The sequence below is a fragment of the Balaenoptera borealis genome (genome assembly GCF_965194805.1).
Source record: "Balaenoptera borealis genome assembly, chromosome: 19".
Classification (NCBI taxonomy): domain Eukaryota; kingdom Metazoa; phylum Chordata; class Mammalia; order Artiodactyla; family Balaenopteridae; genus Balaenoptera; species Balaenoptera borealis.
The window spans coordinates 13,869,008-13,888,686 of record NC_138878.1 but is presented as its reverse complement, the minus strand read 5'-3'; the positions used below and the strand labels follow the sequence as shown (position 1 = coordinate 13,888,686).

At 40.0% G+C, this 19,679-nt stretch overlaps 2 protein-coding genes across 8 annotated transcripts in view; one reads left to right on the top strand and one right to left on the bottom strand.

Annotated features, from left to right (window-relative positions):
- Positions 1-1,633, top strand: part of PKD1L3 (polycystin 1 like 3, transient receptor potential channel interacting) — a 69,308-nt gene extending 67,675 nt beyond the window's left edge. Inside the window, 3 exon segments of the mRNA XM_082370221.1 lie at positions 106-240; positions 634-715; positions 922-1,633. Coding sequence (XP_082226347.1) covers positions 106-240; positions 634-715; positions 922-1,082 — 378 coding nt within the window. The 3' untranslated portion in view covers positions 1,083-1,633.
- IST1 (IST1 factor associated with ESCRT-III) overlaps positions 1,314-19,679 on the bottom strand; it is a 37,486-nt gene continuing 19,120 nt past the window's right edge. For 4 of the 7 annotated variants that reach the window (XM_082369967.1, XM_082369968.1, XM_082369966.1 and 1 more), the window contains 9 exons: positions 14,419-14,521; positions 13,805-13,985; positions 12,944-13,031; positions 8,101-8,184; positions 7,467-7,577; positions 6,043-6,243; positions 5,118-5,210; positions 3,945-3,993; positions 1,314-2,678 (listed from right to left, as the gene is read on the bottom strand). In XM_082369967.1, the coding sequence (XP_082226093.1) occupies positions 2,479-2,678; positions 3,945-3,993; positions 5,118-5,210; positions 6,043-6,243; positions 7,467-7,577; positions 8,101-8,184; positions 12,944-13,031; positions 13,805-13,985; positions 14,419-14,506 (1,095 nt within the window). In that variant the 5' untranslated portion in view covers positions 14,507-14,521 and the 3' untranslated portion in view covers positions 1,314-2,478. The remainder of the gene's footprint in view (positions 2,679-3,944; positions 3,994-5,117; positions 5,211-6,042; positions 6,244-7,466; positions 7,578-8,100; positions 8,185-12,943; positions 13,032-13,804; positions 13,986-14,418; positions 14,522-19,679) is intronic. The other 3 variants (XM_082369972.1, XM_082369971.1, XM_082369970.1) reach the window with 3 other exon arrangements.

Below are 19,679 nucleotides of genomic sequence, written 5' to 3'. Positions count from 1 at the left end.
TTTCCTTATGTGAATATATCCCAAATGTTAGCATATATCTTACATTTTTAAAGTAGATATTAAACTGTCAGTGTTTAAACTCGAAGTGTCCTATTGTCCTTCCAGGTTATTGCTTTAAACCCAGTCCTGGGCTCCTTTCTTACCCTCCTCACCAGTGTCGTTTTGATGGTACTCGTGATCATTAACCTTTTTGTTTCTGCCATTTTAATGGCCTTTGGTAAAGAAAGAAAGTCCTTTAAGGTAAGTAACTCTGACTCAGTAACTGAAATATAAACCGTATCGTGATTTTATCACTGGAAAAGCTCAATTTTAGCTGCTCTTAAGATTACAGACTGACGTAACGCACAGTATCAGCATACTCCCTTTATTAGTCTCCACAGCTCTGCCAACCATTTTCCTAGGAAACCCAATTTACCAAAAGTACATTATGTTCTACATCCACTGTCCTATAAATAGCTGGCCCTCCACTGTTAAGTAGCAGAAACACTCCAAGGCCTGACAGTAAACCATTAAAGGAAACAGTATCTTTACACTTTGTATCTACTTTTTAAAAAATATATCTTTGGTACTTTTTTCCTCCACCATTAGCAGCAATTTCGATTTCCTTGCTTTTCTCTCTTTGTCTTCCAACAGACTCAGAAAGAAGCTGCACTGGTGGATATGCTGCTACTGAAGCTCTCAAGTTTGTCAGGAAAACAGCAGCACCAGAACACATGTAAGTAAGCGAACAGCTCTAACAGCAATGGCCACTGACAAATGAAGTTTCAAGAAATTAATCCTGTTACCTCCTCACTTGGCTTATTACTTCTTAGTATATTAACACTGATCGTTGCGTGGTGTACTTTAGAAAATTATAGATGTTTATAATATACATAGTTAATTTTGTTAGTCAGTGAAGAATCAAAATCCCCTTGGCTGCAGATTCTTCTGTTTATGGAACTTGGCACTATCAGAGGGTTAACACTGCAGGAGTGGTGCAGGATAAACCAGCTCTGCTGCCAAACAAACACCACATAACATCATTCATGTTCCAGGAGGACTGTGGGAAATATGAGTCAGAAGTAAGCTCACTGCAACTTTAATTGAAGATACAAGCATGAGATGTGGCTAAGGGGGAGCCCTGTCACAGAGAAGTAACCAAGCCAACTCACAGGTAACTATCTGGGCTTAAATACTGAGATCGAAATGGGCCCCTTACTCCCCAGGGAGCCAATAAGGTCTGGCTTGTGCCCAGTATGGGTCACTTGCTTAAATACTTGTCACTAAAATCTTGCCCCTCGTCATTTGACCAAAACAATGGAGAAAGCGGGGCACAGAATTTTTAACTTTATTAGCAGCTACTGAGCCATGACATACAAATCAATCAAAAACATTAAAGTTGCTTGAAACAAGTGTGTACAGATACACCACACAGAAGCCGAAGTCGTATCTTTCGATCCCAAAGCCATCCTTGTGGGGAAGGACGGCCTTAGCTAGGGGGCAAAACAGTAAGAGTCTCATCCGTCAAGGGAAGGAGCAAAACACCTACAGCCACACGGGCACCAAAAATTTATCTGAGATAAGTTTTTAAAGGTTCTCTTGATCATAACGTTTTCAAATGAAAACAGGAACCCCTCTTCACCTGTAGGCTTTCCAGCTCACTACTCCAGAGACTTGAATATTTCTATTAAGGCTACTGGAAGCCCACCTTAGCCTTGAATGGTGACTTCTGCCCAGTATGTGGCCAGTAATGCAACCCAACAGAACATGCCATGGGGAAAAACAGGAATTTATATACAGTGCTGCCCTCTATTAAAAGGGAAACACAGCACTCAAAATAAAGCAAAAGGCCACAGAGGGCTCCCTGAGAATCCAGTAGAACTAAGAGGCCTTCAACTTTCCAAAGTTTGCAACTGGATCCAGGTGGAACAGTGCCCTGCAGCAAGGAGTAGTGTATCTGTCAATGAGAAGACCCAGCTTCTAAGAATTGTTACAATGGCTTCCTGAGCCATTTTCTCTCTCTCCCATTCTTATTAGAGTGAGAAAATACACAACTTGGCCTTGAATCTCACTCACCACCAATCCCTCTGTACGGAGGGGTTTGTTTCTAAGTCTAGAACCTCAGCACAGAGCTGAGACACTTCATGAAGTACTCTCCTCCACCATCCGGCCATCGTTGACAGCTCTCCCCTTCGCACTCCCCTGTGGAGGGATGGTGGGACAGGAAGGAGAGAAATGGGATCACACTGACAGGAAACGGACAAGCAAGGCTGCCAGAAGCCAGCTGCTCCAACCTCACAATCTCCAGTTGTTAGTCTCTCAGGAGCAGTGGAGAACCGGAAAGCAGCAGAGTGTGTCAGAGCAGGAAGAGAGCCCAGAGGAAGAGTGTACTCAGTGATGGTTAACAGATGAAGCAGAATTTCATGGAGATTCTTTGTTACAAGGAGAAACTGCTCAGTCTCAATTCCCAGAACTTGGACCTTGCCTGGTTTAGGAAGCCTATGTTTTCTTTTTCAACTCTTCAAATCTCCGGGAAAGATCATCAAAGTCAATGTCTTCAGAGGCTGAGGTGTTGGCACCAGCAGATGCAGTTGGTAGTGTGTCTGGCACAGATGGCAATTCTGGCAGTACAAAGTTGTCATAGGTATCCATGGGTCTGGAAGAGGGCTTTGCAGAAGCTTCTGGCCTGGGTCCAGGACCTAATTAAATTAGAGTAAGGAGCACAGTGTTAAAAACGCCAGTGGCTCAGATCTTCAAACCCCACAATCCCCCCTGGCAGAAACAATAAAATAAAATACTGGAGAAAACATTGTTTTTTAAAAAATAATTATTATTTAATTCTAAAGGTCAATAAAAATTTTCAGGACAATTAACAGCTACATTTTCTAATTATGGTTGAATATATGTTTTACTTTCCTACAGTGAGAAAAAAGTTTAAGGGAAAGTCAAAGTGTGGTGCATGGGGCTTAGGTACAGAGCATTCATTTAAACAGACTGTCCCCTTTCACAAAGGTCTACTCCCAGAACAGGAAAGTCCAAGGAATGCTACTAGAATTCTACTGGGATGAGCTACTCTTTAAGGCTTATGGGAAAAAAATTTTCTATGGAATGTTAACATCCATACCATTTGATGTAATAGAATGTGATCTGTATTTCTAGTCCTCCGTCTTCCGTTTTATATCTTACAAGTTAAAATCATCGCCCTCTCTACCTACTTACTGTATGTTTCCATTTATATCTAAGTTCTAGAATAGGCAACCTAAACCATAGTTTTAGAAAATAAGAACAGTGCTTGCCTCTAGGATGGAACTGACTAGAAAGGAACACAAGGTAACTTTCTGGCGTGACAGAAATGTTTTGAATCTTTACTGAGGTGGCGGTTACATAATGTATGTGTGTGGAGATACACATCAAAACTCATCACAATATACACTTCTGTGTATTTTTTGTATGTAAATTATACCTCAATGAAACTGTCCCAATTTTAAAAAATATTCCCCTCTGGGTTTCTGGAGTGCTGGTAGTGTTTTAAGTTTTCAGTGAATGGCTACATGAGCATGCTTGCTTTGTGAAAAGTCACTGAGCTATACACTTATGATTTATGCCTGTTTCCCCCTCTTTAATGCCCAAATTTTAAAAAAATTTTGGTATTTCCAGGCACAGTGGAAGTGGAAGCGGCAGGAACATACAGAACTTGAGGATGACTGAAAACTACAAGGTGAAAGGGAATAATGATACCACTAACAGAAACAGGGAACTTGGGAGATTCTTTGGAGCCAGGAAAGATCTTTTCTTTTTGGAAGCGGGAAATCCTGAGTTCTGTTTCCAGCATACTGCCTTTGGGGAGAGAACGGGGCATGTGGGTAGAATGCCACAAGCATAAAAACAATCTGAGGGAGGAACAGTGATGAGAAAACAGCGAAGGGTTCAGTACTGAGAAACTCTCAAGAGGGTTTCTAACTCACCAACGATCTGTGCAGAAGAGACATTCTTATCAGCATTAATGTCATCAACCTGAAACACAAAGATCACATGACCAGAGGAGAAAGCAATGGCATCACTGGTGAAAGTAATGGTATAAGCCCATGTGTGTCGCAAAAGCAACAGAAACTGCTCCAAAGAAACTGCCCCTCCGCCCCCTGTACTGCTTTCCTGATCTTCTTCCAACCAGAGAGATACCATGTTGAACTCATAACTGCCAAGCAGAGGAAAAGAAAATTCTTACCACACCATAACATCTCTCTTTAATCTGATACCTTCACCTTCCAGGCAGAGAGAAAGCATTCTAAACCACCGCATTCATCTTCAAGAACCAAGTCCTCAAATACTAACGAAGATCTTCTACCTCATCCCTAGAAACAGTTGTGGGCAATGCTTCAATGCGTGCAAAACCAAAACATAAAAATTCAGGCCCAATGTAAAAACCAAAGGAAAGAACACTAAGCAAGCTCAGGAACAGGGCCATCTCCCTAGATGAGGAAACAAGGCTGGCAGAAAAGTCATCTAATTCTGAACCAAAACTGTTAACAACCACCTACAGTTCAAGGCATCATTACCATATTAGCAATAATAGCAAGCTTTAAGACTAAAATATAAAATTAATGCTACAGGCTGAAATTTACTAGACACTTATCTGTTTAAGACAAAAATCTGGTTCTTATTCCTTTACACAGTGTTGAGAATTTATAAAACTGGTATTTTAATTATTATATTCTGGCACCAAGACTGTACCAGCTCAATATGATTCTCTGCCTAGTCTAAAAAAAAGTCTGATCAAGTGCCCTACCAGAACTTTCCAGGATCTGCAGCTCCTTCCTGCATTTCTTAACTGCAGACAAAGCATTGCCACCAAGGATGCTGCCGCCACCGCCGCCACCACCACCACCACCACCACCACCACCACCACCACCACCACCACCACCACCACCACCACCACCACCACCACCACCACCACCACCACCACCACCACCACCACCCCCCGTTTCCAGGGTAATATTAAAGCAACATAAGAATCCAAAGCATAGAGCAATGCCAGTACTAGGAGTGATCAAAACTTTGCCTTCCCTGTGGCCATTATTTTGCTCTCTCTTCATGGGATTCACTCTCCTGCTGCTTATAAAAGAGGCTCAGGCACTTACAGATTCATACGACGGGGGAGTTGCTGGTATCTGAGGTGGATGAATATTGGGAAAGGCCTGATAATTTCCCATTGGCAATCCATTGAAATCCGACTGCAAGAGGAGAAAGGCAACATCAGAGACATTGCCCCTGATCTGCAATTTCTGAAGTGTGTAAATGGGAAGGGAGAAATAAATATGTGTGTGTATACAACTATTTTCTCGATGTGAATATATTCACATTGAATACATATATATATATTCAAGATATATATTTAATACATGTATTCAAGAGCCCCAAAAGAAAAAAAGGTGCCTAAAAGGACCACATGTGATCAGGAGGAATCTAGATTTTTAAAGATCTGTACCCAAAGGCTATTCTTCAAATTACTAAATTGCCTCAGTGTCTACAAGGGAAGCTTCTTACCAGACTTTCTTTTTGGGGGGAGAGGAGACGACTGCACTGCACAGCACGTGGGATCTTAGTTCCCCGACCAGGGATCGAACCCACGCCCCATGCAGTGGAGGCATGGACTCTTAACCACTGGACCGCCAGGGAAGGCCCCAGACTTTCTTACTAGCAATGACTGTCATCTTCTTGTCTACAAAGGAGGTAGACCTGGTAGTAAGTATTGGTTATTCGTTTTTGGAAAAAGCTACTAGTATACCTACAAGTCCCAAAGGTTCAAGAAACCTACATGAAGAGTTTTTCTAGTACCATCTCTCTAGATTTTCCCACTTCATTACCTACAGGTGAACCAAAAGACTTTCTCCAAATCCCAATGCTATTTTTTCCACAATATGATCAATAAACTAATACCAAATATTCTTACTGCTAAATCCTCTTGATAACCTACAATTCCTGAGTGTATTCACAGAGCCAACTTGTCATCTTCTGTAACATTTTCTAGAGCTTATATCCATATTTATTTGTATGTGTACTTACTGGTCCCTTTGGAAGAGGGTATGAGAAAGGAGTGTTTGGAGATGGCATAGGCATGGGCATGGGCATTGGCACTGTTCCATCAGGTCCACCAGCTGGTGCTGTGAATCCGCCCCCACCTCCTCTTCCAGGGCCCCCTTTCTTCACATCATCTGTGAATCCAACATCAATAAGATCTGTATCTACTCCAGGAGGAGCTTCTGCCTAAGAAAAAGAGAGAAACCCATATCATTAGGCCCTGTCACCAGCTAGGTTCCCCAGGAAGCTGACTCTGAGATGGAGATTAGCGTGATGGAAGTTTACTGGAGAGGTCTCTTGGGATAGACACCTGTGGGGACATGAAGGAAGCAGGACTGGGGAAAGGAAAACGGTGGGCTGCCGTGCATTCACAACAAAAGGGGGGGGGGGGGGGGTCAGCTAATCCCCCAGGGAGTTCTGGAGCTAGGATGGGCCTACAGCAGGTGCTCCCAACTGGGGACAAAGGGGCAGAGTCTTTAATCCCCTGCAGTGACCAGTTACCAAATACAAGCTGCCCCCAGGAAAGACCCTGGGTAAGGAAGCTCTCCTCTGAGGGCCATTGCTGGAGGGACACTCAGCTGCGTGAGCCACCAGTCATCAATACTCTCAAGAGGTGAGAGAGGGGCTTCCCTGGTGGCGCAGTGGTTAAGAATCTGCCTGCCAGGGCAGGGGACACGGGTTCAAGCCCTGGTCCAGGAAGATCCCACATGCCGCGGAGCAACTAAGCCTGCGCGCCACAACTACTAAAGCCCGTGCACCTAGAGCCCATGCTCCGCCACTGCAATGAGAAGCCCACGTACCGCAACGAAGACCCAATGCAGCCAAAAATAAATTAAAAAAAAAAAAAAAAGCTGGTGGAATAAATGCTTCTGTCCTGAAGTGTCTGAGTATTTCAGGCAGGGGGAGGGTTGTCTGAGCAGCACACCAAAACATATACTATACCCGGTCAACATTAACTGCTGATTTACTATTTGCGTATCTGCCCTTCTTTCACTGTAAGCCTCCTTAGGACAGGGACCTTGTTTATATATTTTCTGTATTCTCAACTTTCTGGGGCACATGGCAGGCACACAACAGATGTTTCAGGATCTGTTCTGGGTCTTGGGGCTTTTCTTGCTACCCATAGGGGCCTCTCAATTCCTTGAACTTCACTGAAAAGTAGCAATAATGCCACTTTATATTTGTATCAAAGTTTGTACCTTTTCGAAGTGTTTTCAGTCATTCATCTCATCTGATCCCTAAATACTCTGAGAGATGCAGGCATATTTATTGTTACCCCAGAGGCATTAACTGGACAAAGGCTTAAACTCCCACATGCAAACTTGAGTGCAAAGAAAATGGTTATTTTTCAAAAACAGTGGTATCGAGAGACTCATTTTCCTTTGTATTCTAAAAGACTCTAAACGTACCATGACCACAGAGTCAGGCTCATAGGGCACATTGTAGTTCTTGGCAATTTCAATCAGGTATCTCTCCACCAGGATTTTGGGTGGGGCCTCCACACTCAGTTTGTGCATTAGCTGTAAGTAAAAGATCCAGGGTTAAGATGCATATGCATCAACCAGCCTAAGCCTAACCTGTATCAATTTTAAACTTTGTTCCTCACATTTCAAATTGAGAGGAAAAAAGGAAGCTCCAACCAGTTAAATTACTTTTTTCAATCACAAAGCACAAGACCCATGTATCTCTCACATTCTCTGGTTACATATGCCTCAAAGACTGATATTGCTGCCTTCCACATTTGAAATCATCTACCCTTCTCCCCACCTCACTTCTACCTGCATAAATCACAAGTGGCACAAAGGATAGGATACAAAATCAGGAATGACACAGGATGACGGAAAGCTTCACAATCGGAAGTGTAGGACAGGGGTAAGGAGCTGACTGCACTGCCAGACAGCGTTCTTCTCTCTCTTACTATGAAATGTGCAATCCCAGATTAACCCTACATTACAGTGGTGCCCACTAGACTCACTGCAGGCAATAAAAATAACCTGCCCCCACCCCACCCATTGCTTCATGTTTAACAATTATGTTCATTACCCGGTCATTCACAGTTCCAATCTGGTTGGTCCTACATAACTTGCCATATTCCTTGCTATACTTGGCACAGAGTTGATCAGCAACCTACAGAGAAAAAGAACAGTAAATAAAAATGGAAACCACTCCTACAGAGGGCTTCAAGCTTCCTCCTATTAACAGTAAGCAGGATTTCCAAAAGACTAGGTCTGTAAAGCCTGAAGGGATACATATTAATTCATTTAGTTGTTTGTTTATCCAGCCATCCACTGAGCTGCAACTATGTGCCAAACTATTGTAAGCATTATGTTATACACTACAAATGATGAACAAAAACAGACATTGTTCCTACTCTTATAGAATCTTACAGTCTCTGGGTAAAAATAATCATTACTCAAATAATCACAAAGATAAAGGTACAAATGCAGCTGTGATAAGGGGAAAGGAAAAGTACACTAAACTATCTGCTTACAACAGTAAAATCAGACCTGATCAGAAAAGTCAGATAAAGTGATGCTTCACTGAGATGTAAAGGATGATCAGGAGTTAACTAAACATGGAGGGAAGGAAGAACATTCCAGGAAAAGAAAACAGCATGTGCAAAGGCCTCTGCTGGAAAAACAGGGCCAATCCTCAAGCCAAAATAAAATCAGTGAGCCTCTTGTGCAGAGCCCAAAGGAAGAGTGTGGTAGGAAATGAAGAAAGGCAGATGGGGGCCAGACAGTGCAGGGCTGTGTAGGCTTTATTAGTTTTGTTTCTATCACAAGAACAACAGGAAACCACTAAAGGACTTTAAAGCAAGGAGTAGTGACAGGATCAGATCAGTGTTTTGAACAGAACCCTTAGTTGTTCTGATGGAATGGTGAACAGACTAAAGGAAGCCAAAGTAGACGTAGAAAAAACTTTCAAGAAGTTACTACAATAGTACAGGCAGGAGATGACAGTGCTATTGGACCAGAGTGGTCCCAACACCTGGAAGTTCAGTGAGGGGGCACTCAGTGTTAGGTAGACTTTCAGGGGTACTGGGTACTTATAAGTTTGTTATTTGTCTTTTAACAGTGGTTTTTGTTTTGCTTTATACTATGCAGAAATCTTTAATTTTTACTTATATTATCACTCTTTGTTTATGGCTTTTAGGTTTTGTGGCATGTTTATGCCTTTTCCACTATGAGATTATTTTTTTTAATGCCTAACTTTCTTGTTTCTTTAAGGTTTCATTATTTTTAAAAACATGTAAATCTTTGTTTCGTCTGGAATTAATCTTGATATAAAGGAAGAGTATAAGAGAGACTATAAACAAGATTTACATTAAAAGTAGAAGCAGTTGCCTCTACTCTCCCATTCCCCTACCCACAAAACTGTATAACCACCCTCCCTACCCTATCAGAATACAGGAGGCTTACTCTCTGGGGAGGTTAAACTAAAGGAACTCTGGGCTCCATGCACAGCAGAGAGCAGAGATACTGGCAACAAGAGAATTAAGTGTAAATCTTCTCTAAGAGAGGAATGATACCTTTGGCTTCCTTCTCCCTGTGCTCTCAAAAATGCAGCCAGCTTATACCTTCCAGGTAGAAGACAGAACTCCTCTCTGAGGAAAATGACCAATCCAAGGAAAGAAAACTAGTTCCTGACAGTCTGGAGTTCCCTCAAGAAAGGGCTTAGTCAGATCATTCAACAATGAGTTGGTGCTGGAGGTATCACGCTCCCTGATTTCAAGCTATACTAAAAAAGCTGCAGTCATCAAAACAGTATGGTACTGGCACAAAAACAGACAAGTCAATGAAACAGAATAGAGAGCCCAAAAATGAACCCATAGTTATATGGGCAATTATACTACAACAAAGGAGGCAAGAATATACAATGGGGAAAAGATAGCCTCTTCAATAAATGGTGTTGGGAAAACTGGACTACTCTCTCAACACATACACAAAAATAAATTCAAAACGGATTAAAGACTTAAACGTAAGATATGAAACCATAAGACTTCTAGGAAAAAATATAGGCAGTACACTCTTTTGACACTGGTCTTAGTAATACTCTTTTGGGTATGTCTCAGGCATGGGAAACAAAAGCAACAATAAACAAATGGGACTACATCCAACTAAAAAGCTTTTGTACAGTGAAGGAAACTACCAACAAAATGAAAAGGCCACCTACTGAATGGGGGAAGATATTTGCAAACACTATATCTGATAAGGGGTCAATATCCAAAATATACAAAAAACTCATACAACTCAACACCAAGAAACAATCCAATTAGAAAACTGGCAGAAGAGCTGAACAGACATTTTTCCAAAGACGACAAACAGATGGCCAACAGGCACATGAAAAGGTAGATGCTCAATATCACTAATTAAGGAACTGCAAATCAAAACCACAATGAGATATCCCCTCACACCTGTCAGAATGGCTATCATAAAGAAAAGACCACAAATAACAAGTGCTGGTGATGATGTGGAGAAAAAGGAACACTTGTGTACTGTTAGTGGGAATGTAAATTGGTGTAGCCACTATGGAAAACAGTATGGAGATTCCTCAAAAGATTAAAAACAGAACTAACATCTGATCCAGCAATTCCACTCCTGGGTATTTATCCAAAGAAAACAAAAACACTAATTAGAAAAAACATATGCACACCTATTCTCACTGCAGCATTATTTACAACCACCAAGATGCGGAAGCAACCCAAGTGCCCATCCATAGATGAATGAAAATGCAGTACATATATACAGTGGAATGTTACCCATTAAAAAAGAACGAAATCTTGCCATTTGCAACAACACGGACAGACCTAGAGGGCATTATGCTAAGTGAAATAAGTCAGAGAAAGAAAAATATCATATGATCTCACTTATAAGTGGAATCTAGAAAATAAAACATATGAACAAACAAAAACAGAAACAGAATTACAGATACAGAGAACAATCAGGTGGTTACAAGAGGTGGGTGGGAGGAGGAAATAGGTGAGGGAGATTAAGTGGTACAAAGTTCCAGCTGCAAAATAAATGAGTCACAAGTATGAAATGTACAGTGTGGGGAATACAGTCAATAACTAAGAAATGTGTTTGTATGGTGACATATCATAACTAGATTTATCGTGATCATTTTGAAATGTATAGAAAAAATCACTATGCTGTGTAACAGGAACAACGTAATGTTGTAGGTCAATTACACTTCAAAAACAAACAAACATGCAACAAACTCACAGAAAAGGAGATCAGATTTGTGGTTACCAGAGTCAGGGAGTGGGAGGGAAGGGGGAATTGGATGAAAGCACTCAAAAGGTACTACAAATTTCCAGTTGTAAGGTAAGTAAGTACTAGAGATGTAATGCACAACATGACAAATATAATTAACACTGCTGTATGTTATATATGAAAACTGCTGAGAGTAAATCGTAAGAGTTCTCATTACAAAAATAAATTTTTCTATTTCTTTAATTTTGTATCTATACGAGGTGATGGATGTTCACTAAAATTATTGTGATAATCATTTCATGATGTATGTAAGTCAACTCATTATACTGTACATCTTATACAGTACTGTATGTCAATTACATCTCAATGAAACTGGAAGGAAAAAAAGAAAAAAACAAACAATGAATTGGCATCTGGCAATAAGCCCACCCAAGCACACAAGAGGTTCCAATCCACTTTTTAGTACCTCACTCTTAAATATGAACAGCCAAGGGCCACGAAACCTTTCAGAAAAGCCTCTATTATAAAAATAGTTTAAATCTAAGAAATAGATAGAAGGAAACAATACAGAAACAAGAAAAAGTAAAAAGGGACTATAATATTCTCAGAGTTAGAAGACATTGTAGCCATGAAACAAAAATAGACTATTAAAAAAATACATATTCAGAGACTTAAAAAGAGCTCTCAAAAAATAAAAACAGGGCTTCCCTGATGGCGCAGTGGTTGAGAGTCTGCCTGCCAGTGCAGGGAACACAGGTTCGGGCCCTGGTCTGGGAGGATCCCACATGCCACGGAGCAACTAGGCCCCTGAGCCACAACTACTGAGCCTGCGCGTCTGGAGCCTGTGCTCCGCAACAAAAGAGGCCGCGACAGTGAGAGGCCCGTGCACCGCGATGAAGAGTGGCCCCCGCTCGCCACAACTAGAGAAAGCCCTCGCACAGAAACGAAGACCCAACACAGCCAAAAATAAATAAATTAATTAATTAATTTTTAAAAAATAAAAAAATAAATAAAAACATACAGAAGACAAGGAAATCTCGTAAGATAGGTTGGGAGATAAGACTGAGACAATATCCTAGTGAATAACTAGCAAAGACGTAGAAAATAGGAGAGAAAACAACTCAACTGAATTTGTACCTGAGCAGTCAGTACCATATCCACGTTGTGGCAGGCAATTTCTCAGTGAATTTTTCTGTCTCTTCTACCAGACTCTAAGCTATAAGAGTAGGGCTGGTGTCATATTTTGCTCACCACTGTGCTTTCAGTACCCACCCAAGTCACAACATCTGCTCAATAAATATTTGTGGAATGAATCAATGAAGCAAAACATCCGTTCCCTTAATGTTATTTTAACTTTACTGGTTTACAGTTGTATAAAAACTCTTCTATTTTTATATACTTAAATAACGTTACAATAAAAATAATTTAAGACAAAACTAGGGGGTATTTGTAACTTTGCCCCTTAGAAAAATTACTCAAGTTGGGAAAACACTGTTCTGTTCCATGATATAAGGCCTGAAAAGGAGGAAGAAACAAGTTTACAAAGCCTTTTTCAAAGGCAGCATGAGAAGGGTACAAAAATACATGGTCAAAAAAGCAGAAGTGACTTATGTTAACCAACCTTTCTAATAGGAAAAACTACATGCAGCACTGAAACTGGTTGTACTCACAATTTTCAACTCAGCCACTTCTGACTGGAGACGAGGAGCAGCCCAAATCAGTGTAGACACAGATTCAGCCAGACCAGAATCTAACTCCCTAATTAAGGGAAAATAAATAAATAAAATTTAACATTCTTTCAAACAAACAAAACCCCATCATCTGTATCACATACTTGATAGCCTCTAAGGCAATTTCACAAATATCACTGGATTCTCACAATAACTCTAGGCTTCAAGCCATTTCTGTCATCCTATTTTGGAGGGGGAAACACAAACTAAGTAACAAGCCCAAGGTCACAAACTCAGGAAATGGTTGAGCCAAGACTCAAACTTAGGCCTCTTGATTTCAGATTCCAAATTTTCTTTTCAACAGTTGTCTACATTGAGATCAGGCCTTCAAGTGAATAGCAGGAAGGATGTTGTTGGGTATGTGAAGTGGTAGTCCCTTAGTGCTATCGCCCTATGTGTAGGAAGAGACCAGTATTACTACTCCTTTCTCAAATTCCAGAAGTGATTTGACTTAGGTCTTCAAATCAAAATACCTTACTTCATTACAGTTATACAAGATGAAAAAGTTCTAGAGGTGTGCTGAACAACACTGTGCCTACAGTTAAACAATACTGTATTGAGTGCTTTAAAATGTTTAAGGCAGATCTCATGTTAAGTGTTCTTATCAAAAAAAAAAAGGGGGATACAAGGAAATTTCTGGAGGTGATGACTGTTTTCTAACTTGACTGTGATGATGGTGTACAGGTGTATGTCTATGTCCAAACTCGTCAAATTGTACACATTAAATATGTGAAGTTTTTTCCTAAATCAACTATACCTCAATGAAGCTTAAAAAAAAAAAAAAAAGACAAACCAGCTTACTTCATAGACTGGATGAGGCCAAACCGAGCCAGCAGCAGGTCACAGTACAGCTCCAGGATCTCCATGGCCTCCACAAGGTAGTCTTCTCGAATAATGTGCTCCACTCGGATTCGAGCTCGTTCATCTTTCCCAGCAGCCAGATAGTCAGCAATCTCTTTCCTTGCTTTCTGGGCCAGTTCCGCTAAAGCACAAATCACACTCCAGTCACAAAGTAGTAGTATACTGGGCCCTGGCCTGCAGGCAGACATCCACCCCAAAACAGAAAAGTGGGTGTTTCTACTATATCCTAGCTCACCCTCCTTTAGCAAATTTAGTCTCATCTCATCTAGTCTAGAATTTGCTACCTCGTCTAGATGAGAATATTGTTTGTGTAGCCAGAAATTTCCACCTATGGAGTCACGTTACCTATTCCATAGCAAGAGTGTGTTCCTTTCCCTGCAACAAAGTGATTCAGTCTAACTAGTCACAAAGGACAGCAGAAATGTATCCAAAACCTAAAGGATATGGGATCCTTAAGACTTCATAGTGCTAGCCTGAAAGAGCCAATATTGAGGTGCTAGGATTCAGTGATGTATTTTGGGAAAGAAAATACAATGCAATCATGCATAACTCACTTTTTTTTTTCTCCAATAGTTTAAGACGGTTTATGACTAATCTCAAATTGACTCGTAAACGCTCAGCTTTAAATCCAGAGCCCAGCATGCTGTGCTGTTCCTCCTGGAAAAAGATAAGAAGCACAATGACTACTTTCAAGTTAAAATTAGTTCAGGAACTAAGACCAGTTAGAGGGTGGATTATTTGACATTATAAGCCAGAGTAGTTTTCTAATACAGGTAAATATAACATGATCTGACTCACATTTTTTAAAGGTCATTTGGCTGTTGAGTGGAGAACTGATTGGGGAGAGATAACAATGGAAGCAAAAGAACCAAGAACAAGGCTATTACAACAGTCCAAACAAAAAATGAAAATAGCTTAGTCTGCGATAGTTAGCAGTGGTGATGGTAGAAGTGATTGGATTTGAGATCTATTTTGAGCACAGAGATGAAAGAACTTGGTGATGGATAAAATGAGTATCTATCTCTGTACTGGTGTAGGAGTGGGCTGATAAAAACAAAGAAGCAGGAAGGCCTCCTACTTCTCCCCCAAAAAAGATAAGAAGTAGTGATAAGAAAAGATTATCAAATTTAGAACTAAATTCAAAAATATTATCACCTTAATTCCTCAAATCCTCCTACTAAGTCTTAGCCTTTGGAAAAAGCTACTGTCCAAGATCACAGAAATATCATTAACATCTACCCACATACAAAGAAATATACAAAGAGGTAAAAAAGTTAAAAAAAACTGCTCTATAAAATTCAACAACAGGGATAAACAACAAGGTCCTACCGTATAGCACAAAGAACTAAATTCAATATACTATGATAAACCATAATGGAAAAGAATATTTTTTAAAAAAAGAATGTATACACATATATAACTGAATCACATTGCTCTATAGCAGAAATTAACACAACACTGTAAACAACTATACTTCAGTAAAAAAAATTTAAGAACAAAAAGCAAAATAAAATAAAATTCGACAACAGAAGCCTATTATTTACTAAGACTTTTACTGAACAGCAGAGTTATAGTCAACAAAACTACTCCCTCCACCCATAAGACTTTAGGGTATAACACTGTGCATTGACCACTGTGCACTCTGTATCAAGACAGCACTATTTCTCTCTATTAATTATGGACCTGAACTTCAAAACATGTAATATCCAAACAAAAGCTAGGCCTAACAAAGTAACCGAAGGACAGACAAACCAAAAAACATACCCAATGTAAGGACAAACACTAGGAATAGTATGTCTGCCTGTGCATAAACCACTAATAGAAAACATCAGATATATTTTCCTTTTGTGAAACTGCCTGCAGAATCCTTTATACTTCATTTAATAATTAACCCAAGTCCCAGTTTACAATGGTAAATATCTGGGATCCATTATAATACTAAATTATGTTCAATCCATTTGACAAATATTCGCTGATTATCTCTATGACAGACAATGGCTAGATGCTGGAGATAAAAAAATTTAGAAGGCACAGTCCTTGTGATCAAAAGAACTTATATTCTAGTGGAAAAAAAACAGCTAAGAATATCTGGCAACTACATTACTATTTGCTAAGAACTAGAATTCTAGAGTAGTTCTCAACTGGAAGTGATTTTGCCTAGAGGGGACGTTTGGGAACGACTGGAGACATTTTGGTTTGTCGTGATTTCAGGAGATGCTACTAGCATATATAGCAGGCATCCAGGGATGCTGCCTACATCCTACAATGAACAGGACAACACCCCCGGCCCAAACAAAAAAAATCCAGCCCAAAATGTCAATAGTGTCAAGATTAAAAAACCTATTCTAGAGAAAAGACATGCAACCTGCTCAGGGATGTTACAGAATTCTTTCTAGGAGAAGGAAAAGCCTAAGCCAAGTCCTGAAGGACAAGCAAGATATTCGTAAGGTAAAAAGAGGGTGTGACTATCCCGGGCAGAGGGAGTGATGTGTGTAAAATCCAGGTACCAGAGAGAACAAGAAGTTTTGTGAGAACACAAGTTCAGTACAGTTGAAGCATGGCATTAATTACAGCTTATGCCACATGTCTCATAATCCTAAATTCAAAACTTCAATTCAAAAATTATTTAGATGACGTCAGGTGCTATAGTAGGTTCTGGTGCTGACTAGATCCATACAGTATTCCTGTTCTGAAGGCATTCATAACCAGAGATAGATGGGAATTAGAAAAACAGCCAGGAAAACAGTAACTAGTACTAACATTTACTCTACCAGGCACTTGCCCAAGATCAGCCAGCAACTAAGTGGTAGAGCTAAGAATAAAACCTAAGTGCATCTGAATTGAAAATCCAATTGAACAATCCTAATCATACACTACTACATCATTTTTGGTACTAACAATTGTGATACAATATATATTTTTAACCCCCTTCAACAAATATTTATTGAATGCCTACTATGCTGTGACAGGCCCTGAAGATAATATTGGTAAGGAAAAACAGACATGGTTACTGCCCTTATGGAAGTTTATAGTCTCGTTAGAGAAACTTATCACATCAGTAACTAAAATAACAACTGCAGTAAGGGCCACAAAGAAATAATGGTTCTCTGGAGTTTATTATTATGGGATTTGAATTCTTCAGTGGATACTGTCTCATAGATAAAAGATAACAATACTGGGGGTCTGATACAGTTATAAGTTATGACAGAAAAACATCAAGATTTCTCAGTGGTTCTTAAGTAGTCTATAATCATCAGATGCCATCAATACTTGCAAACAAAATTTTAGTCACATCTGTACTTTAAATATTTTCAGGAGGCTTAAAAACATATACATTTTGACCGAGTAATTCTACTCCTAGAAACTTAACCTAAGGAAATAATCAGCGCTTCATGCACAGAATTTTATACAAAAATATTTATCAGTACATTTTAAGACCAAAAAATTGAAATAATGAACCATATGAATAATGAAATACTGTTCTTACTAGTTAAACAAATTATATATATTTATGATGGAATTTTAAGTAGCCACTAAAATATTTTTTAAAAAGCATTTACTGGGACTACCCTGCTGGCGCAGTGGTTAAGAATCCGCCTGCCAATTCAGGGGACATGGGTTCAATCCCTGGTCCAGGAAGATCCCACATGCCACGGAGCAACTAAGGCTGTGCACCACAACTGCTGAGCCTGTGCTCTAGAGCCCACGTACGGCAACTACTGAGCCCGTGCGCCGCAACTACTGAAGCCCACGTGCTCTAGGGCCTGTGTGCCGCAACTACTGAGCCCACGTGCTGCAAATACTGAAGCCTGCAAGCCTAGAGCCTGTGCTCTGCAACAAGAGAAGCCACCGCAATGAGAAGCCTGCACACCACAACGAAGAGTAACCCCCACTCGCTGCAACTAGAGAAAGCCCGCACACAGCAACGAAGACCAAATGCAGCCAAATAAATAAATAAAAAGCATTTATTAACATATTTATTAATGATATTAGTTTAAAAAGCATGACTATATATGCAGGATGACTCCAAACTCTGAGTTTAAAAAGAAAAACACATATGTAAAGACAAAGGCTAGACTAAAACAACAAACAAAAACAGATTTAGTTTTTCCTATATGTAAACTCTTTTCAAATCCAAGGAATTTGGACTAACATTAAAGCTAACACTAAAAACGAAATCTACCTCAGAAAGTATATAATTTAGAATTTCTATCAAAAGACAAAGAATAATATAAATAAATTCATTTGCCTCCTTAGAAAAGCAAAATGTTAATTCATCAGTAAACATTAAGAACAACTTATCAGAATAGGTATCTAAAGTGGCTAGACACTGAAAGACACAAAAGTGTTAATGGAAGAGACAGGTTATAAGGGGGTAGCTTTAGCAACATGAAGAAACTCTGGAGGGTGTAAAGACATCTCTATTTCACATATTTGCCTAAAATGGGTCAGCATCCACAAATGCTAGTTTGGGACCATACTGAAACAGCTTGGAAAAGAAAGGAACCCAAACAATCATAAGAATAGGGACTAAGAAGAAAAGTGCTAAAATTCTCTGAAAGAGGAGCTTAAAAATATTTTATGCTGCAAATATAAATCGAACTCTGTGAAGGAAGTTGAAAATACTGAAGTGAGGTCTCTATTTCACTGTTAATCTTTTGGCTGGGAATATGTGGGGGAGTTTCTCTCCCCTCAAAACCCTACTGTAAACCTACTGTAGAAAGCAGATAAAAATAAACCTAAATTACTAATCTTACGATTCAGTAATAGTATTTGTTCAAATTTACAAAAAGTAAGTAAAATCACAGGGCCCCTTTAAAGGAGTCTAACAATCACGGTGCCAGCTGGAAACACAGTATCCACACCTGGGTAATGCGAGGAGACTTTAATAAAGAGACTACTTACAGGACTTCCCTGGTGGTCCAGGGGTTAAGACTCTGAGCTCCCAATGCAGGCGGCCCAGGTTCAATCCCTGGTCGGGGAACTAGATCCTGCATTCATGCTGCAACTAAGAGTCCGCATGCCCCAACTAAAGATCACGCACGGCGCAACGAAGATCCCACATGCCACAACTAAGACCCAGTGCAGCCAAATAAATAAATAAATATTTTTAAAAAGAGAAACTACTTACAAAGGTGTGGGTAAGATTTAGAGAAACCAACAAAGGACAGTGAATTGCCCCAGAACCATAAACACATCTAGGCCTGAAGGGGCAAGATGAGGAAGTAGAACCTGGAGAGGGCAGCTATATGGAAAGGGCCACCAGACAGGAATCAGGCAGAGGTATGCAGATCACTTGCAGCAACCTGGAAGGGAAGCAGCAGGGGAATAAACACCTAGCCCTCATTCCTCCTGCCGATCCATCTACCCTACAACTGGAAGCCAGAAAGCAAAGGGGCCCACATACACGGTACACGTGAATGAGCCTCCAGGGATGTAGATCAGAGAGAAAAGGATGGTATGTGGCTCTGAAGGAGGAAACAGAAGGTATCCAGCCCAAAGACTATTATTTTTCCACAAGACCAAAGAAGCCAGAACCTACATCTACCAAAGCAACCTCAGGTTTACACCGTACTAAGACTTCAGTTAACCAAGCTAGAAAATTGAAGCTAAATGGCCTTTCTACAATAATAAGTACAGTATAGTGAATATAATTTCAGTTCTTACAGTATAATCTCTAAAGTCCCTTTCAACCCTATGATTCTGCAGGACACTAAATATCCCATTGTACTGAATTATATGAAATAGGCAAAAAGGCATAGACAACTGAGATTAATCCTCAAGACATCTCTTGCAAATCTTACTTCTTAAAAGT